The following is a 24,833-nucleotide window of genomic DNA, read 5'->3' on the forward strand; positions in this document are numbered from 1 at the left end:
GCAATTTTACATAAAAACGATGTCCACCCCATTGACCAAGGCACAAACATGGTCAGTATCAACTAGAAAGAGACTAGCAAAGAAACTTTATACCTCCTCCTCATACACCTTAGGTGCATCAATGTAAAATAGATGCACCCAATGATGAACCACAACCATTTCTAGAATTTGGCACATTCCAACCATCTCAGAGATTGTTGGGTCAAACGTATGACCCAGCAGAACCTTTTGATGCCTCAGGCGCTTAGAGCTAAGGCTGACTTCACTTCTCATTTTCTTCATAGAACTAGGTTCTTCAACAGATTCAGACTTGCGATTCCCAAACTTCTCTCCACTGACTTTGCCTTTTCCCTTGGACTTGACTAGTACATCCTCATCAGGCATGGAAAACTCACTCGCTACTCCTTCATCTTAGACTTAGATGTTGACCCCTTCTCTATTGAAACAAGCTTTGCCTTTTGTGAGGACCGCCTAACAAGTGAACCAGGTTCCTCAGGGGTTCCTTCTTCCACCTCGACTACATAGATCGCTTCATCCCTTACAGGTATACCATCATTCACCAACTTTTTTCTTTTCTTCTTACTACTTTTCTTGCTCTTTTGGAGAGCAGAGTCTTAGGCCACTTTGACTTGAAGCCTGGTAGTAGGTCATTTGATTTCAGACTCAGGGGTGGACACAACCCTTCGCTTACTTATGAATGCATCAAGAGCCACATTATCTAGGTTTTCTTCATCAATGGATCTCATTTTAGGTGCTTGAATTTCCAGGGGCACAACATTGAATGCAGGAACAACACTGTCCTAGGGATGAGATCCCTGACCTGGGTCCTCCGGAAAGGGATCAGGTTCCTCATGTGATGCCCCAGTAGTATCTGCTACTGCATCCTGTTCAGCAGCCACAATGGCCCCTTCTTCCTCCAGACTGTGTGTCTTATTTTTGTGGGATGTAATTTCATGCAATACACCATCAGAGGATACTACAAACATAGTTACAACATCTTTTTCTTCCTCAACTGGTGCTTTCACAACCATGAAATCGGTAGCAACGATGGTAGAACCCTTTGTGACCTCAGTATTTTGACCTTGTTCTCCACTTAATGTTTGACTGGTGGGAACATTAGACGATGGGGAGAACGGAGCAGTAGTTTCAAGGGTTTTGGAATTGGGAAGAGATTGGGAAACTGGGAAAGGTGTGACTGCAGCAACAGGAGTGATAGAGGATGAGGAAGGCTCAGTGAGAACGAAATGTTACATAGATTGATCGGTGGTAGTTACAACTGAGGCAGGGAGATCGGAAGTCTTCTCAGCCATGAAAAAGGTGGTGTGATGATCCTTCATTTTGGGTGATTCTAGTGTAGGACTTATGGTTGAGAAGAGCAGAAGAGAGGGTTTTTAAAAGGAGAGGATAATTATGAAGAGAGAGGAATATGCACCGATTCTGAAACGACAGTTGGGCGTGGAGAATTGCAATGTTTCAGAGGGACATGGAACATTTTGAAATGAAGGGACATGACAGCAGCATCTGAAAAGTTGATGACATGGCAGTTGTATTTTGTACCCTTTTTAAGACGTGTATTAAAAAGATGCACAGAACTACTAACCTTTAGTACAAGAACCTGGTTCTTGAATTTTTTTATTTTTTTTTTGTCCTTTTTTTGAAAAGAATCAATACTCTTTTATCATTCATGCACTACATCTATCGCCTCTATGCTCATCATGCGTGTTTACCTGCAACAGTATTGAAGTGAGTTAGACATGACCAGAAAACACTTTGAGCCAGTTACTTCTTAGGGGTAAGAGTCGGCCAAAGAGGAATAAGGTTCTTAATTTGGCTTCAACAGTCCCAGCTTTATTCTATTTCTTTCAAACTGTTCCCTACTTAGTGCCTTGGTGAAAATGTCTGCAATTTGATCTTCTGTGCTGTAGAACTTCATACATATCAACCCTTTCTCCACATTGTCTCTCAGAAAATGATGCCTCACATCAATATATTTTGTCCTTTTATGTTGAACTGGATTCTTGGCCATGTTGAGTGCACTGGTGTTGTCACATAGAAGGGGAACACTATCAGTGAGTACCCCAAAGTCCTCCAGTTTCTGCTTGATCCATAGAATTTGAGCACAGTAGGATACTGCAGCTACATATTCAGCTTCAGCTATTGAAAGAGCCACTGAATTCTGCTTCCGTGTACCCCAAGATATAAGATATGAACCTAAGAAGTGAGCCATTCCAGAAGTGCTTTTTCTGTCCATAAGATAACTTGTATAATCTGCATCAGCATATCTAATCAGATTCAAACTGTCACTTGATGGATAGTACAACACCAGGCCCTGTGTTCCTTTGAGATATCTCAGTATTCTTTTGGCAGCCTTCAAGTGAGATTCCTTTGGATTTGATTGAAACCTCGCACACAGCCCCACACTGAAAACAGTATTAGGTCGACTGGCAGTGAGATAGAGGAGAGACCCAATAATGCCTTTATACATTATTTGATTCACAAGAGATCCAGTTTCATCCATGTCCAATCGAGTGGCAGTTGCAATGGGAATGTCTATCACATTTGATGCTTCCATGTCAAACCTCTTCAAGAGTTCCCTGATGTATTTTTGCTGATAAATGGAAATACCCTTTGGGGACTGTTTTACTTGAAGACCCAAGAAGAAGTTTAATTCTCCCATCATGCTCATTTCAAATTCACTTCCCATAAGTTTTGCAAGTTCTACACACAGAGAGTCAGTTGTTGCTCCAAAAATGATATCATCAACATAAACCTGAACAATGGGCAGGTTCCTTCCTCGTTTCTTTAAGAAAAGAGTATTTTCAATTTTCCCTCTCTTAAAACCATTTTCTAAGAGGAACTTTGATAGTCTTTCATACCAAGCTCGAGGAGCCTACTTTAGCCCGTACAGAGCTTTGTCCAGTTTGAACACATATTCAGGGTTCTCATGACATTCAAACCCTGGGGGTTGCTTCACATAGACTTATTCCTTAAGTATTCCATTCGAAAATGCACTCTTGACATCCATTTGGAACAAGGTGAATTCCATATGAGATGCAAAATCGATTAGAATTCTGATAGCTTCCATGCAAGCCACTAGAGCAAACGTTTCATCATAGTCAATCCCTTTCTCTTGATTGTAGCCTTGGACCACTAGCCTAGCCTTGTTCCTTGTGGTAATTCCATGTTCATCAAGCTTGTTTCTAAATACCCACCTGGTTCCTACAATGGTTCGATCTGGGGGTCTAGGTACCAGGTGCCACACATTGTTTCTCTTAAAATGATACAGCTCCTCTTGCATGGCTGTAATCCAATCTGTATCTTTTAATACTTCCTTGATGTTTTTGGGTTCTATCTGGGAGAGAAAGGCTAAGAAGGCAAGTGAATTTCTAGCTCTTGACCTGGTTTGTACTCTGGAATCTAGAGGAGTGATGATGTTGTCTATAGGGTGAGATCTTTGGTGTCTCTAGTTAGACGCCTGAGGTTCATTCTGAGAGGAGGAAGGTATGTTTGGCTGATTTTCCTCTATCCTTCTCTCGATGCTAGTGGAGTTCCCTGAACTACATCAACCACCCTTTATTCAGCTTTAGTAGTTGTAATTGAAGTGCTTGGTTCTGTTAATAATGAGGCAGCGTTGTCTTCATTTGGCTCCTTTATATGTGACTTTCCGTTTGTCATGTTAATGACTTCACCAGGAATGAGCAAGGGTTCTCCATATTGATCTTCCTCAGCACTCTTCTCAAATGCTGGATAAGATTCATCAAAAATAACATTGACACTTTCCTAAACACATTGAGTCCGCTTGTTATATATCTTGTAAGCCTTGCTTTGAGAAGAGTAACCAAGAAATATTCCTTTGTCACTTTTGGCATCGAATTTACCAAGATGATCCTTCCATTGTTGAGAACATAGCATTTGTATCCAAATGTTCTTAGGTGAGTCAGCTTGGGTTTTCTACCATTCAACAATTCATACGGGGTCTTGTTAAAAAGTGATCTAATCATGCACCTGTTCACTAAGTAGCAGGCAGTGTTGACAGCTTCAACCCAGAAGTTCTTTGCAATTCCACTGTCAATCAGCATTGTTCTTGCCATTTCTTCCAGAGTTCTGTTCTTCCTTTCTACTACTCCATTTTGCTGGGGAGTTTTGGGAGCTGAGAAGTTGTGAGTGATGCCATTTTCATTACAGAATTCATCAAATTTGACATTGTCAAATTCTGTCCCATGATCTGATCTAATGCACACAACTCTAGACTCCATCTTCACCTGGATTTTCTTTACAAAGGCCACAAACACTTCAACAGTTTCGTCTTTTGTTATGAGAAATAGAGTCTATGTGAATCTGGAATAGTCATCCACGATTATGAAAATTTATCTTTTTCCTCCTCTGCTTTGCACCCTCATAGGTCTACACAGATCCATATGTAGAAGCTCAAGCGGCTTTGAGGTGCTCACATCTCTTTTAGACTTAAAAGACGACTTCACATGTTTTCCTCTAGCACAGGCATCACAAACTTTTGCATCTTGAATTGTGACATAGGTAGTCCATGGACCAGGTCCTTCTGAATTAGTTTGTTCAGAAGGGAAAAGCTTGCAGGGCCCAGTCTTTTGTGCCATAGTTCAGCATCATCGTCAATAGCTTTCAAACAACTAGATCACCATTCTGTAAAGATACGAAATCAGCACCATAGATGTTCTTGTATCTTTTGGCCACCTGTGAGCACGTGATTTTTGTTTCGCGAGACAATTGCTCCAAAAGAAATAAAAAATAACAACAATTGATCCCGTTGTACAATTTTGAGATTTTTACATGGCACTTCATTAATTGTTTATGACTTTGGCCCATTTTTACTTTATTAAAACAAAATACAAAAAATGTACGTGTCATGCATGATCTGAACTGTAACATGATTGTTAAATAGAAAAGCATGAACGGGCATCTTTGCCTTTGATTTTGTTCTGTTTAATTTTTACCTGTTTTGAGTCATTTTAATGTGTGTGCAAATAATTGTGTTAGGTGTTTATTTTAATTTGATTTTACTTAGTTTTGTATTTTTATAATAAAAGAAAAAAAAAAAAAAAAAGACCCCTTCCGGACTTGGGCCAATTTGTTAAATTGGCCCAACAAACTCAGCCCAAAACCTAGGCCTGCCCGGTCCAGTCCAGATGATGCCCAGAGAGAGTCCAAACGACGTCGTATGGATACAGTTTGATCTGGGCCGTTGATCTCAGATTGATCAACGGCCAAGATCACATTTCCTATACCCACGAACAGAACCCGACCCGTTTCCACCCGGACCGACCCAAACCCCTTCAGGTTGAAACGACACCGTTACCCATTAGCATAATGCCCTTCATCGCAGCTCATCCAACGGCCAAGAATCGACCCCTCACTAACTATATAAGCCTAGGCCTTTACCCTGCCCCCCTATCCTAACCCCCAGGCCTTAGTCGTCCCCTCCACAGACCTCAGTCCTCCAAACCCTAGCCGCCCCTGTATACTTTCGCCATTAAAGCCGGCGGCATGGATGCCGGTGACCTTCCCCTGAACACCATAGAACCCCCATGCCATCCTGAACCTAAATCTACCAACCACACACTTCGAATCACCCCAGGTCCTCGAATCTTCATTTGAAGATTCGAGTCAAAACTCGATCTACACCAACCAACCCCAGCTTCATACCAGACACTCCCCAGACCCCTCGTGACCAAACCATACTTGGTTTGGTCCGAATCTGATCAGGGAAGCCTGAATCCCAGATCTAAGTTTGAAAGTTTTGTGTCCTTCATCACTGGCCCATGCCAGTCCGAGCCAAAGAGATTAAGGTCTAATGGACCTTAATCGAAGTGTTTCTCATCTGAGAAACACTTCGATTAAAGTCCGTTCAGCCTTAAGAGAGGTCTGTCCAAATCCGAGTTCAAATTTTTAACTTTGCAAGCTTTAAGGTGAGTTTGTTTTCTTTCCTTTATTTGTTTTAGTCCGTGTGATTTGTTTTAAATATCTGGTCATGTTTTGTTTCAATTTGTGTCTTTAAATTTTACCACCTTCTGATTGACCACTTTGCCTGAACCACTGTGTTTTGTTTGAACCCCTCCTATTCTGATAAGACATGTGTATTGGTTGTATCCCAAATTTGTACTGACTTACTGATTCCTCAAAGTATAATCCTGCTTAATCAGTATAAGTCGAGTCATGTGTCCCATGCTTTTGAATGTCTGATTTGGCTACGTTTGTGTATGTTAATGCTAATATAGTCGAGTCGACATGTGTCGTCAATTAGTTTCAACTGTCTGAACAAAGTTAAATCGATTTGCTTCTATTGAACATTTGCCTGAATCAATTAAGAGCCAGTTTAGTTCACTTATAGCTGTTGGATTGTTTGTGCTTAGATTCTGAATTGGAAGGCATGTGCACTCGTGCACAGCATGTGCATTGGTGCATCTCATGTGCTTTGTGCACAGCCTGTGGCCTGCATAAAGGTCCTTTGTTTAATTTTAAAAATGGTTTGACAGCATATGCTGTCAACATATTCTACTGCCCATACCCTGCTTTAAGTTTAAAAAGTATTAAACCCTTTAAAAGTAAGTCTGCCAGGGAATGTTGATGGGAGTTATATACTTAAATAACTAATTGGGATCTGAAAAGGAAAAAGACACATGGGAGGGGTACGGTGACATTTTGAAAAACAGGCTGTTAAAAGAGATGGTGTTGAGGCTATAAAAGGAGGAGGACCAGACAAAAAAAAGAAGACAGAATTAGAGGAAGGGAAGAGAAAAACAGATAGACTGTGAGGAATTCTTTGAAAAAGAGAGTTGGAATACACACTAATTAGAGACACACAGATAGAGCACACAGAGATAGGGAGAGATACTAAGAGGGAATATCTTGAAGTTCAAATTTTTGAATCCAGAAAACTGGAAAAGAATCTGTCTGATAACTCAGACAAACAAAACCAGAAATTGCTTCCTTTCCTTTTGTTTCTGACTTCAACTAAATCCGGACCTATTCTGTGCAATACTGAGTTCTCACAAAAACTGAGTCTGCTTGTTTATTGTTTGTTCTACTCGAAAGTTTAGTTTAGTTGAGGTTGATCTCACTCCAATTGTTTGAGAGTTGTAGTTGCTACTCTACTGTTTCTTGTTGCTGTTGCTATACTGCCCTGCTGCTACTGTTGGTGCTGTTACTGCTGCTGCATTTGTTCATTGTTACTCTACTAATTGCCCCTTTCTTCAATTGCAAATATTCCCAGGTACACAATCTTTGAACCTTGTATTGTTGAAAGTTTGAAGTTGAAGCAGAAATAAAGAAATGAATACCAGTTTATGTTATAGCATTGGTGTAAAAAGATAGTTCGAATGTTAGTTGGGCCTGTATTTTTACTGCGAACTGCAAATATTCTGTATAAACTAGCATACATTCTGTTTAAGATGAACTGTTAGATAGCATGGCTCAACAGTAATGATAGTATGACATAGACAGCATGTTTTGATTTAGTATACATTCAGTTCAGTATAACACTTGTTTGATTTAGTATGACTGTATAGCATAGAGTCATGGTAGCACTTGTATGCATTTTGCCTAGACCACTGAATTGACAAAACTGTGGTACTGGGTCCGGAATAAATGTATCCCAAACAAACTCCCATACAGTCACATTAAGAGTCTGGCTATGAATGCCAGTTCTCCTGTCAGTTTATTCGTTCCAATGCAGGTTCGATACTGGGTTTCGGTATAGATTCTTTTGATGATTGTTGAGAAAAACTAATAATCCTTTTTGAGTTCAATTAGTAGTAATTTTCATAATAAAACAGCCGATTTCTTTTATCAATTTCAAATAGTTTAGAGTGTTAAGAATAGAACTTGGAGGTCGTTAAACATAACTCAATATATGTTGTTAGTTTGTTTGCAATCTCACTTAGCGAATTAATAAGCATATTCACTTGTTGAAGACAAAGCATGCGGTAACCCTCACCTCATGAACAATCAATCAGGTAATCAAACAAGTTTAGGTTCGGCAAACATAATAAGGATTCAGTCCGTATTTGTCCAAACCAGCAAAATTCGGCATCATCCTTTTCTTTAAAGATAAATGTAGTAAAGACGTAGTCATTGTAGGGTACCCTTCTAAAATAATGAGACGAGCCTCGCCGAATAAAAAGGCAAATTGCGGGGCCCTCAATAATTGGTCATAATAAATACTTAGAATTTGGGATGGACTGTTTAGTGAATTCCACTGCCTTCCCCAAAGATAATAACGCGTTAGACTTTTTAGGCGCGACTTAATTAAATTACATTCTTAAATTCGGGTGCGCATTTATGTGACCCAAATTCAAATCTCAACGGAGTCGAAATGTGTTAACAACTACGGGTGCATTGATTGTGACGTGGTTCGAGATGCATTTTCATGACGTTGCAATTCTATAAAAATAAATGATAATAATAAAAGCGGTTTAAACTTAATAAAAGCACGTAAGTCATAACATGTATTTAAATCAGATATTTAGCCATTATAACAATTTAAGCGACCGTGCTAGAACCACGGGATTCGAGGGTGCCTAACACCTTCCCTCGAGTCAACAGAATTCCTTACTTAGAATTTCTGGTTCGCAGACTTCATTTGGAAAAGTCAAAAATTTCCTCGATTTGGGATTCAAGATAAACCGGTGACTTGGGACACCAAAAGCTAAACCTTTCCCAAGTGGCGACTCTGAATTAAATAAATAATCTCATTTCGAATATTGTCACTTAAATTGGAAAAACTCCCTCGCGCATTTAACCCTTCGGGGCGGGCGCGCAAAAAGGAGGTGTGACAGCTCTGGCGACTCTGCTGGGGAAGAAACCCAGAACCACTGGTTCAGGGTTCAAGAATTCGAGCTTAGAATAATTGTTATATTTGGCTTTATTATCTGATCTTTATTACATATTTTTGCATAACGTGCTAAATATTGTCTTTTACCGCTTTGATATTATCTGAACTGTATATAAACTGTGCCGAAACCCTTCTCTCTTCACCTCCGGGGAGAAGCTCGCTGGTCGAGACTCCCTATTCTGTTAGTGTCAATACCCGAAATAAGAAAGAGGACGGATAAGTTACGAAGCCGGACGGCCTTTTGGTTCCCGGTAAGTTGCCCCTCCTCGACTCGAGTTGTCCGCTCGGGTACACAGTCTAGAACAAATACCAAGGTTTAAACCTAGTATAACTCGACTTCATGCCGGATCCCTAGTAGGAACGCTTATTTGCATCATGTTGCATTTGACTTAGGGGGCTCAACACAGGGGTTGGGTCCGTCTAGGACAAGCAACCAGAAATGAAAAGGCCACCCTGCTGCATCTTATTTGTTTTGCGCATTTATTTGCTTCGGTTCCGCATGTTGATCGGTTTCTAAAAAAAAAAGAAAATAGCAGCGTAGGGAGATAATTACTTATTTTGGAAAAATAAAACCAATGTCCAAGTAGTGTCGAAACCTCGTCGGAATTTTTCTAAAAAAAATAATATAAAACCAAAAGTTGTCTTTTAGTTTGATTCATTAAAAAAAAATATAAAATTGTTCTGTTCTTTTTAAGAAAGGGTATTTATTTTTGAAAAAAAAAATAATAATAATAAAAAAAGTATAATAAAAAAATCTGGAAAACTCATAATTCAAAAAATGTGTTGTTTCTTTTTTAGCACCCTTTTATAAATTCGGACTAATAGTCCAAATATTGCAAAAAAAAATAATATATTTTTAGTATTTATCTTTCTCCAAAAATAATAAAAATGCTTATTCTTGATTACTAGGTTTATTTAATTTTCTCTATGACCGAACTACGCCGGTTTGATTCTCGCACGGGGTGAGATACGTAGGCAACCCTCGGCGGGTCCAACCTCCCGTTTTCAAAAAATCAAACAAACAAAAAAAAAAATCTAAATAAATTTTAATTTTTGAGTCTAATAAAGTTTATCGCCTTAAATAAATGTGCAGGATGAGCACGATACAAAATGAATCATTTTCAATAATGACCAAGATCCCTTTTGAGTTGCGATTATGGTGGAACGACTTAGGCAAAGAAGGGCAAGGCAAAGTGAGGAAATATCTGAAAAATCTCCCGGATTTACTAGACATTCAGCCTCGGGGTGATATTATCAGATCATTGGTCACTTACTGGGATTCGGCGCACAATGTATTCCATTTTTCAGACTTCGAACTCACCCCGACGTTGGAGGAAATAGCGGGATACATTGGGGGTGATGAAGCTCCGTTAAGGTTCAAGTACTTGATTGCACCTAGGGCCGTCACGGTACACCGATTTTTGGATTTTCTGAAAATACCCCGAACATTTCACCATCCAGATCTTGCCAAAGGTTTCTGCAGTCTCCATCTCATGTATGCTAGATACGGTCATGAGGGTGGGTTCAATAAGCCGGATTTCAAACTATGTAGTAAAGGCAACCGGCAAAAATGGGACGAACACAGGCAATTGGCTTTCATGACGGCTTTCTTAGGTCTTATAGTGTTCCCAAGGAAGGACGGCAACATCGATCTAAGAATAACTGGGGTTGTCAGTACTTTGCTTACCCAAGATAAAAGTACTCTGGCGCCTATGATTATGGCTGACATTTTCCGGGCTCTCACTGTTTGTCGAGCCAGGGGTGACTTTTTCGAAGGATGTAACCTACTGTTGCAAGTGTGGATGACCGATCATTTATGTCATCGCTCCTCACTTTTGGGTTATGGTTCGCCAGAGAAAACTTGTATTGGAGAATTCTACACAAGAATCAAAGGGCTCAATTTACCTGAGGGAGTCACATCATGGACCTCATTTCTCCGAACTCTCACCGCCAGCCAAATCCAATGGACGCTCGGATGGTCACCTATCGAGGAAATCATATACATGCCGGCAACCCGGCCTCACTTTCTGTTGATGGGACTGAAAAGTATCCAACCCTATGCACCGTATCGGGTTTTGAGGCAACTTGGGAGGTACCAAGTGGTACCGAAAGATGAAGATTTGAGTACCCAAGTGATTGAAATCAGTCCGAACGGTCATTTCCCTGAAGAAGAAGTTCGCCAAATCTGGAGTGAATGCCAACATCTGACAGCAAACACTTGTGTGATCGATACGGCAAAAGGGGAAGTCGCCCCAGGATATCACGCTTGGTTTAGAGGTAGCCTGTCTTACGAAAGACCGGCTAAGAGGCCGCATCTCAAAGATTTCGTAGAATCATCCCAAGGGCAATGGAACTGGTTAGCAAAAGAGAAGGGTTATCGAGCAGAGATTGGCGATTTGAAGCTACAAATAGATAGTTTGAAATTCGATAACAGCGTACAAATCGCGGCGGATCGAAGCGAAAAGAATAGGTTGATCCAAGAGAATGAAGAACTTAAGGCCCAAGTCCAAAAATTGAGATTGTCTCTTGATGAGCAACCCAGAAGTCAATCAGACCAGCGGTTGATAAAGGGTTTGAAAAGAGAGATCACGGAATGGCGAGACAGGTTAGAAGAATCCGAAAAGGTCATGACAGAGTTCAAGGCACGGTGGGAAACAAGAGTAGATAAGCATCGCCGATGTTTGAACCAATTGAAACGTGACCACGAGAAGGCTGTTTCCAAAATAAAGAGGGAGATGGCTACACTTGAGTTTAAAGCAGTTAAGCAGGCCAGGGATTTCCAAATGGAGAGTAGATACTGTTACGACTTGTTGGCCCAAATGAAGGAAGAAGTGCGGCAGTTGAGGGATCAGCACATACAGGACTCACAGGTATTCAAGACGAGCAGTGATCAGATAAGGCACCTACTCATAGAGAAGAAGCAAACCAGAGATAGGATCAAGGCCATTGCCCATGCCATCACCAGACGATGTCTACGATGTGAGAACATGTCCAGCGCTACCGTCCTCTCGGCAGTAATGGGTTATGTCAAGCAGACTATGCACGAGCTGGAGCAACTTGAGAGGGATCTCACGCCTAGGACCGCGGCGAGGCCGAACGATGCCCCGCGGAAACCAATTTTTAAAACCATAATGCATTCATAGGTCAAATCTGTATTTTAGCATCTTCTGCCTGTTTTTTCATCAAGGTGATTTTCAGTCTATTTTGAGTCTAGGTTCATTTTCCAAGTTTGCTTTTTCTTTTGCAGAATGTAGCTTGTAATAGAACATTTCAACAATGAAGAGGTTGTTTCTTTTACGTCCATTTGTGTTTTTCGAACTACGTAATGATCTGATTCACGTAGGCATCGTGATACGTAGGCAATCCTCATCGGATCCGGTCGCATTTCTTTTACTACAAAAATAAAATATATATATATATATATATAATAAATAAAATAAAAGGAAAACAAAAGAGAAAAAGAAAAGAAAAAAAAAGGGAAAAACTAATAAGAGAAAAATGCCGGAATGACGCATGCTCTCGTAGCAAACATATAGTAATCCACTTAACTGTATAGGTGCATCATGCCCAACGTGAGATTAACTATCTATTATTTGCTGCAAAATTAACCGTGCGTTTGTCATTGAGCATTTTTCCCAGGGTTTTTGAAAAGACGGTTGGTTTGGTGAAAGTCTGGCCTCGCACTCATACTTCACGAGGTCAAGGAGAGGTGTTCAACTACCTGTTGTTAGGACCAGAAGCAGTACTCACACTTACTTCACCAGGTCAAAAGGAAGTGTGGAAATGTCTTCGGAAATTCCATTGCAAACAGTCCCCGTCTCTGAGGAGAGCTCAATCTCAGCCGTCCTCACACCTGAATCCGCAACTGCGGAGGAAAATAGGATCCTACGGCTCCGCATGTTGGAAATGCTGGATGACTGGAACAATGGGAAAGAGCCGCCAAGTGTCGTCCCCGGATTCCCTGAACTATTCTCCAGGTCAAGTGGGACTTCTAATGTCCCCATAAATTACCCTGCTACCCCATTTGGGTACCCAGCCACCTCCGTCTTCTCTGCAGGATCACCTTCTGAGCCTCGTCCCCGAATGTCGGCCACTGATGCAAGCGTGAACATCTTTACTGCATCACCTTGCCCAGCTACGGCACAGCCTGCCACGTACAAGCCAAGCCTTGACTCATCCTCTTTTACATTCCAAGCACCGTCGTTCTCAATGGAACCAACTAGGTTCGCCACCAGTACTAATCCTCTACCGCCTCAGTGCGAGCTTGTACTAGGGCAGGATCAGAACCCCAGAGTTGTAGAACAAAATGAGATGGCCAAAAGGATGAGAAGCCTTGAGCAAAGTCTGAAGAATATGCAAGGATTGAGCGGGCAGAAGAGCGTCTCTTACGCCGACCTATGCATGTTTCCTCACGTACACCTGCCAACAGGTTTCAAGACCCCCAAGTTTGAGAAATACGATGGGCACGGTGACCCATTGCACATCTTAAGAAATACTGCAACCAATTGCGGGGAGCCGGCGGAAAAGAAGAACTGCTAATGGCATATTTTGGGGAAAGTTTAGTAGGGATAGCTTCGGAATGGTATATGGATCAGGAAATGTCCCGATGGCATATATGGGATGATCTCGCTAGAGATTTTGTAAAACAATTCCAGTATAACATCGACATTGCGCCAGACCGAAACTCTCTGTCAAATTTAAAGAAGAAGCCTTCGGAAAGCTTTAGAGAGTATGCTATTAAGTGGCGTGAACAGGCGTCGAGAGTGAAGCCTCCCATGGATGAAGTGGAAATGGTCACTACCTTTCTCCAGGCTCAAGAGTCTGACTATTTCCAAAACATGATGTCGGCCATGGGTAAGCCATTCGCGGAAGCGATCAAGATTGGAGAGATGGTGGAAAATGGGTTGAAAACGGGAAGGATTTTGAGTCAAGCAGCCATAAGGGCAACCTCCCAGGCCGTCCAAAGCGGGTCTGGAGGAACAACAAGGGGGAAGAAGAAAGAAGAAACGACTATGGCAGCCTCTGAAGCAAGGGAGTATCGTCATCCCAGGCCCCATTTTCCGGAAAGAGCCCCACAACACTATTACCCCCATTCAAATTCGGCATATGCTCATCAACCTTATATGGTCATGAATGCCCAACCTTATAACCATCCACCACAACAAGCCAACCGAGGCCCAGCTCCACCTCCCAGAAATCAGCCTCCTTACCGCAACCACTATAACCCACAACCCCCGCAGAATAACTACCGCCCCCAAGAGCCACCTCGACGGCGGACTTTCACACCCATCGGTGAGCCATACTCAACTTTGTTCCCAAAGTTGGTCCAGTTGGGTTTCTTGCAACCCATCCCTCAAACAAGGCAAAACCCGACATCTCCTTCTTACAAAGCCGGAGTCAGATGCGCCTATCATTCAGGGGCCGAGGGACATGATACAAACGACTGCTGGTCATTGAAAAGAGTGGTCGAAAATTTGATAGAGCAGGGGAAAATAGTGCTAAGGGACGAGGAGATCCCGAATGTAACAAACAATCCACTGCCCGCTCACAATAATGGGCCGCTGATCGGCATGATTTGTGAAGACAAAGAGTTCGACCCTGCTTTGAAAGCCATAATTGCCATTGTCGACACGGGGAAGAGGCCTGAAATAGACCAAAAATCAGAAAAGGGGGAGGAGGCCAAGGTTGCAGAGAGCAAGTCTGAAAAGAAGGTGGAAAAGAAAGTGGTACCAGCAAAGGGCGGAGTTCTTTACGTACCGCGAGGTCAAGCTGAGAAGACGCAGAAATCCGGGATCAAAAAGACAAAACCTATGTACGTGCCAAAAGGGGCCTATGTGGTCCGGGGGACGATTCAACCACCTCGGCTGAATGAGCCAGTGGTTATCGGACGCGTGCCACAAAAGCCAATGACCAACCCGACCACAGTGCCGTGGAATTATCAAAAGACCTTGGTGATGTACAAAGGAAAAGAGGTCGTGGGAGAACTTCCAGAAAATACTTTCATTAGAGGGTACTCAAATACCCAAGAACTGAACAACGCCACACAAAGGCGCTTTCCTCCAAAGAAGCCTGTGAGTGTTGAAGAGGCGGAAGTGTTCTTCCAACAAATGAAGATGCCGGATTACGAAGTGATAGATCAGTTGCGCAAGCACCCTGAGCAGGTGTCCATGCTATCATTATTGACAAGGTCGGCCGAGCATCAAAAGATCTTACTGAAGACCCTGAATGAGGCATATGTGCCGGTTGAAACCTCGGTGGAGCAATTAGAGCGGATGACAGAAAGATTCTTCGCCGTCAACCAAATCTCCTTCAGCAAGAACGATCTACCCCCGGAAGGAGCAGCACACAACAAGGCATTGCATTTAACAGTCAAATGTGAGGACTACTATGTCAAGCGGGTAATGCTGGATGGGGGATCAGGTGTTGACATTTGCCCGCTCTCCACGCTGCAAAGAATGGAAATTGAGACCGGAAGAATCCGACCCAACAACGTCTGCGTAAGAGCTTTCGACGGCATCAAGAGAGACACCATGGGAGAAATAGACCTGCTGCTGGTCATAGGACCAGTCGAATTTCGAGTCACTTTCCAAGTGATCGACATGGACACATCCTACAATTTCCTCCTTGGCAGGCCTTGGATCCATGCGGCAGGAGCCGTGCCTTCCACTCTTCACCAGATGGTGAAGTTCGAGTACGAAGACCAAGAGATCGTGGTCCATGGGGAAGACGAACATGCCATTTATCGGGACCCATCCATCCCGTATCTTGAACCGAGAGAAGGGAGCGAACATACGGTCTATCAAGCTTTCGAAGTGGTACTGGCAGAGCAGCACGAAGAGGGAGTACCTTGCCCCCAGCCTTTCTTGTCTAACGATTCAGTTATGGTGGCCAAAGAGATGATCCGACACGGATTTAGGCCGGGGAAGGGGCTTGGATGAACCCTTCAGGGAATGACAGAACCCATTACTTTACCAGTCATCAAGAAACCTTTTGGACTAGGTTTCAAACCTACTCCAGCAGACGAAAAATGGGCAAAGAAAAGGAGAAATGAGGGCTGGAAGTTGCCTCAACCACTGCCGGATTTATATGCGACTTTCGTCAGGCCAAGGTACGCTGAAGAAGAAGATGATGAGGTCTTCACAGCTGAGGAAATCGAGGAAATATGTGGGGCGATGAGAGAAATGCTCTACGAGGTCCACATGGTTCAACCAGGTGAAGGCACAAGCACTGCTGAGATGCTGTACATGGGACCGAACGCCCAACTTCAAAACTGGAAGGCCACGTCATTCCCGACTAGACGGAAGTCCGGGTAGACCTGCCCTACCACCTTTCCTGTATCACAAGTTATCCCCGGGACATAACTTGAACGTTTTCTTCTTTTCGATTGTTGTTTTGAATTCCTAGTTGTAAACATTGTTGTCTTCCAACTTTCCAAAAGAAATATACAAAAATACAAAAAATCATCATTGCTTTCCTATTCTTTCTCTTGTTCTGATTTTTATTACTTTTCCTCTTATCTTCCTTTTCAGTCCTAATAATGCGGCTTTAAATATGACATGCTTGCGGACTTCACGCCCAGATCACAATGAGCTATTTAACTGCGAATTAATGAACCCAGAACCAGAATATGATGCGGAAGAGGCTTTTAAGGAGATAAACCGAGAGTTGGAATATTTCGAGAATAAACCTAAGCCAAATCTGAATGACACTGAACCGGTAAACTTAGGAACCCCGGAAGAAGTCCGGGAGACCAAGATAAGCATTCACACGGACAAGAAAACGCGAGAGGCGATAATTCAACTTCTTCTTGAATTCAAAGACGTGTTTGCCTGGTCATATGATGACATGCCGGGACTAGGTGTCGATCTAGTGGTTCACAAATTGCCGATTCATCCTGATTGTCCTCCGGTTCAACAAAAGCAACGAAAGTTCAAAACCGAGGTCAGTGACAAAATTAAAGAGGAGATCACCAAGCAACTGAAAACAGGAGTGATCCGGGTAGTCCAATATACAACATGGTTGGCGAATGTGGTTCCAGTACCGAAAAAGGACGGGAAAACTCGGGTATGTGTAGATTACCGAGATCTGAACAGAGCAAGTCCCAAAGATAATTTCCCGCTGCCCAACATCCACATCCTCGTTGATAATTGTGCCAAACACGAGATACAGTCTTTTGTAGATTGTTATGCTGGGTATCATCAGGTACTGATGGATGAAGAGGACGCCGAGAAAACCGCTTTCACCACGCCTTGGGGCACCTACTGTTATCGGGTCATGCCATTTGGTCTAAAGAATGCTGGGGCTACTTACATGAGGGCCATGACCGCCATTTTCCATGACATGATGCATCAGGAAATAGAGGTGTACGTGGACGATGTAATAGTCAAGTCCAGGACGCAGGATAATCACATCCAAGACTTGAGGAAATTCTTCGAGAGGCTAAGGAAGTATGACTTGAAGCTAAATCCAGCCAAATGCGCTTTCGGAGTTCCGTCGGGTAAACTTTTGGGTTTCATCGTAAGCAGGAGAGGTATCGAGCTAGATCCGACTAAGATAAAATCTATCAAAGATCTACCTCCCCCAAGAACGAAGAAAGACGTGATGAGTCTTTTGGGCAGGCTGAACTACATCAGTCGGTTTATTGCCCAGCTGACAAGCACGTGTGAGCCCATATTCAAGTTGTTAAGAAAAGATGCGGCGATTAAGTGGACAACGGAGTGTCAAGAAGCCTTTGATAAAGTCAAAGAGTACCTTTCGAATCCCCCAGTCTTGGTCCCTCCAGAACCAGGGAGGCCACTTTTCTTGTATCTGACAGTCTTGGAGAACTCTTTTGGCTGCGTCCTCGGGCAACACGACGTAACCGGGAAAAGGGAGCAGGCGATCTACTACCTGAGCAAGAAATTCACCAGCTACGAGGCCAAATACACTCTGTTGGAAAAGACATGCTGCGCTCTCACATGGGTTGCTCAAAAGCTGAGGCATTATCTCCAAGCCCACACTACATTCCTCATAAGCAGGTTGGATCCCTTGAAATATATATTTCAGAAACCAATGCCTACTGGGAGACTGGCTAAATGGCAAATCTTGCTTACGGAATTCGACATAGTTTATGTCACTCGCACGGCAATGAAAGCCCAGGCGTTAGCAGATCATTTGGCCGAAAACCCGGTCGATGAGGAATACCAGCCATTAGATACCTACTTTCCAGATGAAGAGGTAAACACCGTAGAAGTGATCTCGGAGGAAGCTCATGTTTGGAAGATGTTCTTTGACGGAGCCGTGAACGCCAAGGGTATAGGGATTGGGGCAATTTTGATCTCACCTGCCGGTCAGCATTATCCCGCCACAGCTAGACTTCGTTTCTTCTGCACAAATAATACAGCTGAATATGAAGCCTGCATTATGGGCATACATATGGCAATCGATCAGGATGTCAAAGACTTACTGATTATGGGAGATTCTGACCTGATCATCCGGCAAGTTCAAGGCGAGTGGGAAACTCGGGATGTCAAGCTTATCCCATACCGACAACATGTAGAGGACCTCAGCAAGCGCTTTACCTCAATAGAGTTCAGGTATATTCCGAGGTGTCACAATGAACTGGCAGATGCACTTGCTACTCTGGCTTCTATGCTACCCTACCCGGGCAACGCCCACGTCGATCCTTTGGAAATCCAAATCAAGGAAAGACACGGTTACTGCAGTGTAATCGAGGCGGGATCAAATACGCAGCCTTGGTACCATGACATCAAGAGGTTCCTGAAGACGCAAGAATACCCCGAGCACGCTACTGGAGATCAAAAGAGGACCATTAGGCGACATGCAAGTGGTTTCTTTTTGAGCGGTGAATTGTTATATAAGAGGACTCCGGACCTCAATCTCTTAAGATGTGTCGATATCGAGGAAGCAAGAAAGATCATGCACGAAGTACACGCAGGTGTGTGTGGACCTCACATGAACGGGTATGTCTTAGCGAAGAAGATCCTTAGAGCAGGTTATTACTGGATGACCATGGAAAAGGATTGCTTTAGCTTTGTCCGGAAGTGTCATCAGTGTCAGGTGCACGGTAATTTGATTCATGCACCTCCCACGGAACTGCATCCCATGTCCGCACCTTGGCCATTTGTCGCTTGGGGCATGGACGTCATTGGACCAATTGAACCAAAGGCTTCGAATGGACACAGGTTTATACTGGTTGCCATCGATTACTTCACAAAATGGGTAGAAGCTGTCACTCTCAAGTCGGTCACCAAGAAAGCTGTGGCGGATTTTGTACACTCAAATCTTATATGTCGCTTCGGTATTCCTGCGACTATCATTACGGATAACGCAGCAAACTTGAATAGTCACTTGATGGGAGATGTGTGTGAGCAATTCAAGATAACACACAGGAATTCCACTCCTTATCGGCCAAAAGCCAATGGTGCTGTGGAAGCTGCAAATAAAAACATCAAGAAGATTTTGAGGAAAACAATACAAAGTTCCCGACAGTGGCATGAACAGTTACCTTTTGCATTATTGGGGTACCGCACTACGGTACGCACATCGGTGGGAGCGAACTCCTTATCTTTTGGTTTATGGGACCGAGGCTGTAATACCGGCAGAGGTAGAAATCCCTTCGCTTCGAATCATTGTCGAAGCAGAAATCGAGGACAGCGAGTGGGTTAAGACTCGGTTAGAGCAATTGACGTTGATTGATGAAAAGCGGATGGCTGCAGTTTGTCACGGACAGTTATACCAACGAAGGATGGCCCGTGCTTACAACAAGAAAGTCCGACCCCGGAATTTCGAAGTAGGACAATTGGTACTGAGGCGTATTCTGCCGCATCATGAAGAAGCAAAAGGAAAGTTTGCCCCAAATTGGAAAGGCCCATACATCGTAAGGAAAATATTGCCAAGAGGAGCATTGTATTTAGGTGATATCGAAGGAAATGACCCCGACACAGCAGTAAATGCAGATGCAGTCAAGAGGTACTACGTCTAAATCATACTCCAGTGGTCCTGACACGTTTGAGAATGGCGAAGGTTTTATCCCCCACTACTCCCAAACACTACCCAATCCTCTCTACAAAAAGAAAAAAAGAGAAACAAAAAAAAAGAAAAAAAAAACAAAACAAAACAAAATTTGATTGAGGCCTGAACTACGTTTGACTTGATTCCGAAAGGATACGTAGGCAGCCTCTCCCTGAGGTTCAGTCACACCAACAATAAAATCCCATCCACCCTGAAATTGAAAACCGGGGCACGTCGAGCAGTTGAGAAGTTAGTATCACTACCTCTCTTTACCAAGCACAAGCCTTCAAATCAATTACCAAATATGGTGGGGAATCAATAAGCGTCACAAACGAAGACCATCACACTCTGAAATTGAGAGAGATAAAATGAGAGAGTCTCGGCGGTGAAAACCTTCGGGCACCACGAGGCGACGGGAGTAGAGAAACCAAAATGAGAGAGCTTGTTTAGTAAAAACTCGCAAAGAGTGCTATCAAGCGATGACAAGAAGAGAAATGAGAGAGGTCAGCCAGCGAAAACCCGCAAAGGACGCTGTTGGCCGAAAAAGAATGACGCCACCCCAAGAAAGTTTTGGCAGAGTGCCACCAGTTTGGAATCATAGATCCGTTCTGGTTTAGGAAAACTCAAGCTCTTAGAAGATCAGACGTCCAGTCCAAAGAGCATGTCATGTCATTTAAAGCCAGCGTTATCTTCCTCAGATAAGTCTTTCTCGTCCCAAAAAGGGTATTCCTTTTTTGATTTGTTTTCCCCTTCCTTTGTGTCTTTTCGAATCCCTTTTGCATTTTTAACCCCGAGTTCAGGACACACCGAAAAGGACATGTGGCATGGTTTGTTTGCACGGAATCCCGTCTCATGGAGGAAAGCACCTCATCTCGTTGGTATGATTGCCCAAGCATGATTGAATCATGACGTTTGATGGTGTTTCAGAGTAAAGAGGAAAGAGAGAAATCTTGAAATCCTCCCCAGCAAGGCCGCCTTCGGACAAATCCCCACAGAATCTCCCCCTGTACAAATCCCCACAGAGTCTTTCCTTTTATGCAAACTCCCACAGAGTTTCCCCCAAAAAAAGAAAAAAAGAAAAAAAATGGAATCTCCCCAGCACGCCCCAGCGAGTTCTTTTGTAAATATTCCCCACAGAGCTTCCTTTTGTACAAATTCCCACAAATTACCCCCAATAAAATCCCCGTTGATAACCTCCAATCAAAACGGGACAAAAGAAAAAAGAGGCCTTACGAGGCAAGTCATCACAGAATCTGGAAATACAAGCCTGAGTAGTCTAAAGGTTTCTCCATTCGAATCAAATCAATGGAGGAATTTCGCAACAGAAATAAAGACGCAAGAAAGCAATTGGGAACGATCAAGGTCACCAAACCGACCATCATTTCCAAACTAACAAATGATTCTTTGTCTGAAAGTTTGAAACAGGTCCGATCCAAGACAACCGTGCAAGAAGCAGGTGTCGCCCAAAGAAGAAGGTGCACGGGTACAGGAAGTACTTCGGCAATGATGAATTCACTCGAAAGGTAAGCTTCCACGAAACTCCCTTTTATCTTCTATTTAAAACAGGAAAACTCAAAAAAAAAAAAAATAGATCGGTAGTATTCTCGAGCTTCTTCAGCCAATCAGCATTAGGGTTTTAAACCCTAAACTGAATTTTCCTTTCAGCCAGCATTAGAGTTTTAAACTTTAAACTGAGCTCTTCCATGCAATCAGCGTTAGGGTTTTAAACCCTAAACTGAATTTTCCTTTCAGCCAGCATTAGAGTTTTAAACTCTAAACTGAGCTTTTCCATGCAATCAGCATTAGGATTTTAAACCCTAAACTGAATTTTCCTTTCAGCCAGCATTAGAGTTTTAAACTCTAAAATGAGCTTTTCCATGCAATCAGCATTAGGGTTTTAAACTCTAAACTGAATTTTCCTTTCAGCCATCATTAGAGTTTTAAACTTTAAACTGAGCTTTTCCATGCAATCAGCATTAGGGTTTTAAACCCTAAACTGAATTTTCCTTTCAGCCAGCATTAGAGTTTTAAACTTTAAACTGAGCTTTTCCATGCAATCAGCATTAGGGTTTTAAACCCTAAACTGAATTTTCCTTTCAGCCAGCATTAGAGTTTTAAACTTTAAACTGAGCTTTTCCATGCAATCAGCATTAGGGTTTTAAACCCTAAACTGAATTTTCCTTTCAGCCAGCATTAGAGTTTTAAACTCTAAACTGAGCTTTTCCATGCAATCAGCATTAGGGTTTTAAACCCTAAACTGAATTTTCCTTTCAGCCAGCATTAGAGTTTTAAACTCTAAACTGAGCTTTTCCATGCAATCAGCATTAGGGTTTTAAACCCTAAACTGAATTTTCCTTTCAGCCAGCATTAGAGTTTTAAACTTTAAACTGAGCTTTTCCATGCAATCAGCATTAGGGTTTTAAACCCTAAACTGAATTTTCCTTTCAGCCAGCATTAGAGTTTTAAACTCTAAACTGAGCTTTTCCATGCAATCAGCATTAGGGTTTTAAACCCTAAACTGAATTTTCCTTTCAGCCAGCATTAGAGTTTTAAACTCTAAACTGAGCTTTTCCATGCAATCAGCATTAGGGTTTTAAACCCTAAACTGAATTTTCCTTTCAGCCAGCATTAGAGTTTTAAACTCTAAACTGAGCTTTTCCATGCAATCAGCATTAGGGTTTTAAACCCTAAACTGAATTTTCCTTTCAGCCAGCATTAGAGTTTTAAACTTTAAACTGAGCTTTTCCATGCAATCAGCATTAGGGTTTTAAACCCTAAACTGAATTTTCCTTTCAGCCAGCATTAGAGTTTTAAACTCTAAACTGAGCTTTTCCATGCAATCAACATTAGGGTTTTAAACCCTAAACTGAATTTTCCTTTCAGCCAGCATTAGAGTTTTAAACTTTAAACTGAGCTTTTCCATGCAATCAACATTAGGGTTTTAAACCCTAAACTGAATTTTCCTTTCAGCCAACATTAGAGTTTTAAACTCTAAACTGAGCTTTTTCCATGCAATCAGCATTAGGGTTTTAAACCCTAAACTGAATTTTCCTTTCAGCCAGCATTAGAGTTTTAAACTCTAAACTGAGCTTTTTCCATGCAATCAGCATTAGGGTTTTAAACCCTAAACTGAATTTTCCTTTCAGCCAGCATTAGAGTTTTAAACTCTAAACTGAGCTTTTCCATGCAATCAGCATTAGGGTTTTAAACCCTAAACTGAATTTTCCTTTTAGTCAGCATTAGGGTTTTAAACCCTAAACTGAAATTTTCCTTTTAGTCAGCATTAGGGTTTTAAACCCTAAACTGAACTTTTTCTTCCAGCCAGCATTAGGGTTTTGAACCCTAAACTGGATTCTTCCTTTGTTCGGCATTAGGGTTTTAAAACCCCAAACCGAACCTCTCCCCAGCTAGCCGGTGTTAGGGCTCCAACCCTGAACTGAGCATGCGTATCCTCTTTCATCAATTTTATGAATTTCCTGGTGAATAATTAACGAAATTTTCCTAGTGAAACTGGGGCAGAAAATTTCGTTCGTTTGTTTGTTTTTTCCCGCAGGTCTAACCTCGAGCCACACGGATCGAAATGACCTACGAGATGAGTCTCAACTCAGAATCAAAGAAGAAAAAGACAAAAAGAAGACATTCCGAGATATCAGAGTGAATGGAGGGCGGATTGACTCCAACGTTTAATTAAGGGCCTGAACCTTGCCAATCGCGTCTCACTCAGTATCCCAGAGGTTACACAAGTCGCCGCAACTCGCAAGCATCAAGATTCAGATCAGAGTCTACAAGCAGAATCAGCTAAGACCCAAGATCAAGTCGTAAAAGAATCATAGATAGGAATCTTGTAACTAGCAGTTGACATACATATAAGTAGTTAGTTCAGTTTCTAATTTTCGTTTGGTTGTAATAAGGCGGTCAGTGACGTAGCAGTGACAACAGCAGCAGCAGTAGCAGCAAGCATTGCAATCCCATGGTAGTCCCAGCTACCAAAACTTCCCGAACTACATTGACCTGATTCCTGTTTAGCCCAGGATATGTAGGAAATCTTTGAAGCAAGATTCGGTCAGATCTTTCAAAAAAAACGCTTCATACGGAGTAGTCCATAGGCAAAAATCGCTCACGCACGCTCACTTTATCTTTGCACGAAAACTCTTCGTGTTTCCGAACAAAGAGGGGCAGCTGTGAGCACGTGATTTTTGTTTCGCGAGACAATCGCTCCAAAAGAAATAAAAAATAACAACAATTGATCCCGTTGTACAATTTTGAGATTTTTACATGGCACTTCATTAATTGTTTATGACTTTGGCCCATTTTTACTTTATTAAAACAAAATACAAAAAATGTACGTGTCATGCATGATCTGAACTGTAACATGATTGTTAAATAGAAAAGCATGAACGGGCATCTTTGCCTTTGATTTTGTTCTGTTTAATTTTTACCTGTTTTGAGTCATTTTAATGTGTGTGCAAATAATTGTGTTAGGTGTTTATTTTAATTTGATTTTACTTAGTTTTGTATTTTTATAATAAAAGAAAAGAAAAAAAAAGAAAAAAGAAAAGAAAAGACCCTTTCCGGACTTGGGCCAATTTGTTAAATTGGCCCAACAAACTCAGCCCAAAACCTAGGCCTGCCCGGTCCATTCCAGATGATGCCCAGAGAGAGTCCAAACGACGTCGTATGGATACAGTTTGATCTGGGCCGTTGATTTCAGATTGATCAACGGCCAAGATCACATTTCCTATACCCACGAATAGAACCCGACCCGTTTCCACCCGGACCGACCCAAACCCCTTCAGGTTGAAACGACACCGTTACCCATCAGCATAAAAATCCTGGCCCTTCATCGCAGCTCATCCAACGGCCAAGAATCGACCCCTCACTAACTATATAAGCCTAGGCCTTTACCCTGCCCCCCTATCCTAACCCCCAGGCCTTAGTCGTCCCCTCCACAGAC

At 42.4% G+C, this 24,833-nt stretch overlaps 1 protein-coding gene across 1 annotated transcript; it reads right to left on the minus strand.

The window, feature by feature from the left end:
• Positions 1-2,980: 2,980 nt before the first annotated feature.
• LOC138870382 (uncharacterized mitochondrial protein AtMg00820-like) lies at positions 2,981-3,298 on the minus strand. The gene has a single exon (XM_070148182.1). It carries the CDS (start codon positions 3,296-3,298, stop codon positions 2,981-2,983), a length of 318 nt encoding a protein of 105 aa, XP_070004283.1.
• Positions 3,299-24,833: the final 21,535 nt, after the last annotated feature.

The sequence above is a fragment of the Nicotiana sylvestris genome, chromosome 6 (assembly GCF_000393655.2).
Source record: "Nicotiana sylvestris chromosome 6, ASM39365v2, whole genome shotgun sequence".
Taxonomy (NCBI): Eukaryota; Viridiplantae; Streptophyta; class Magnoliopsida; order Solanales; family Solanaceae; genus Nicotiana; species Nicotiana sylvestris.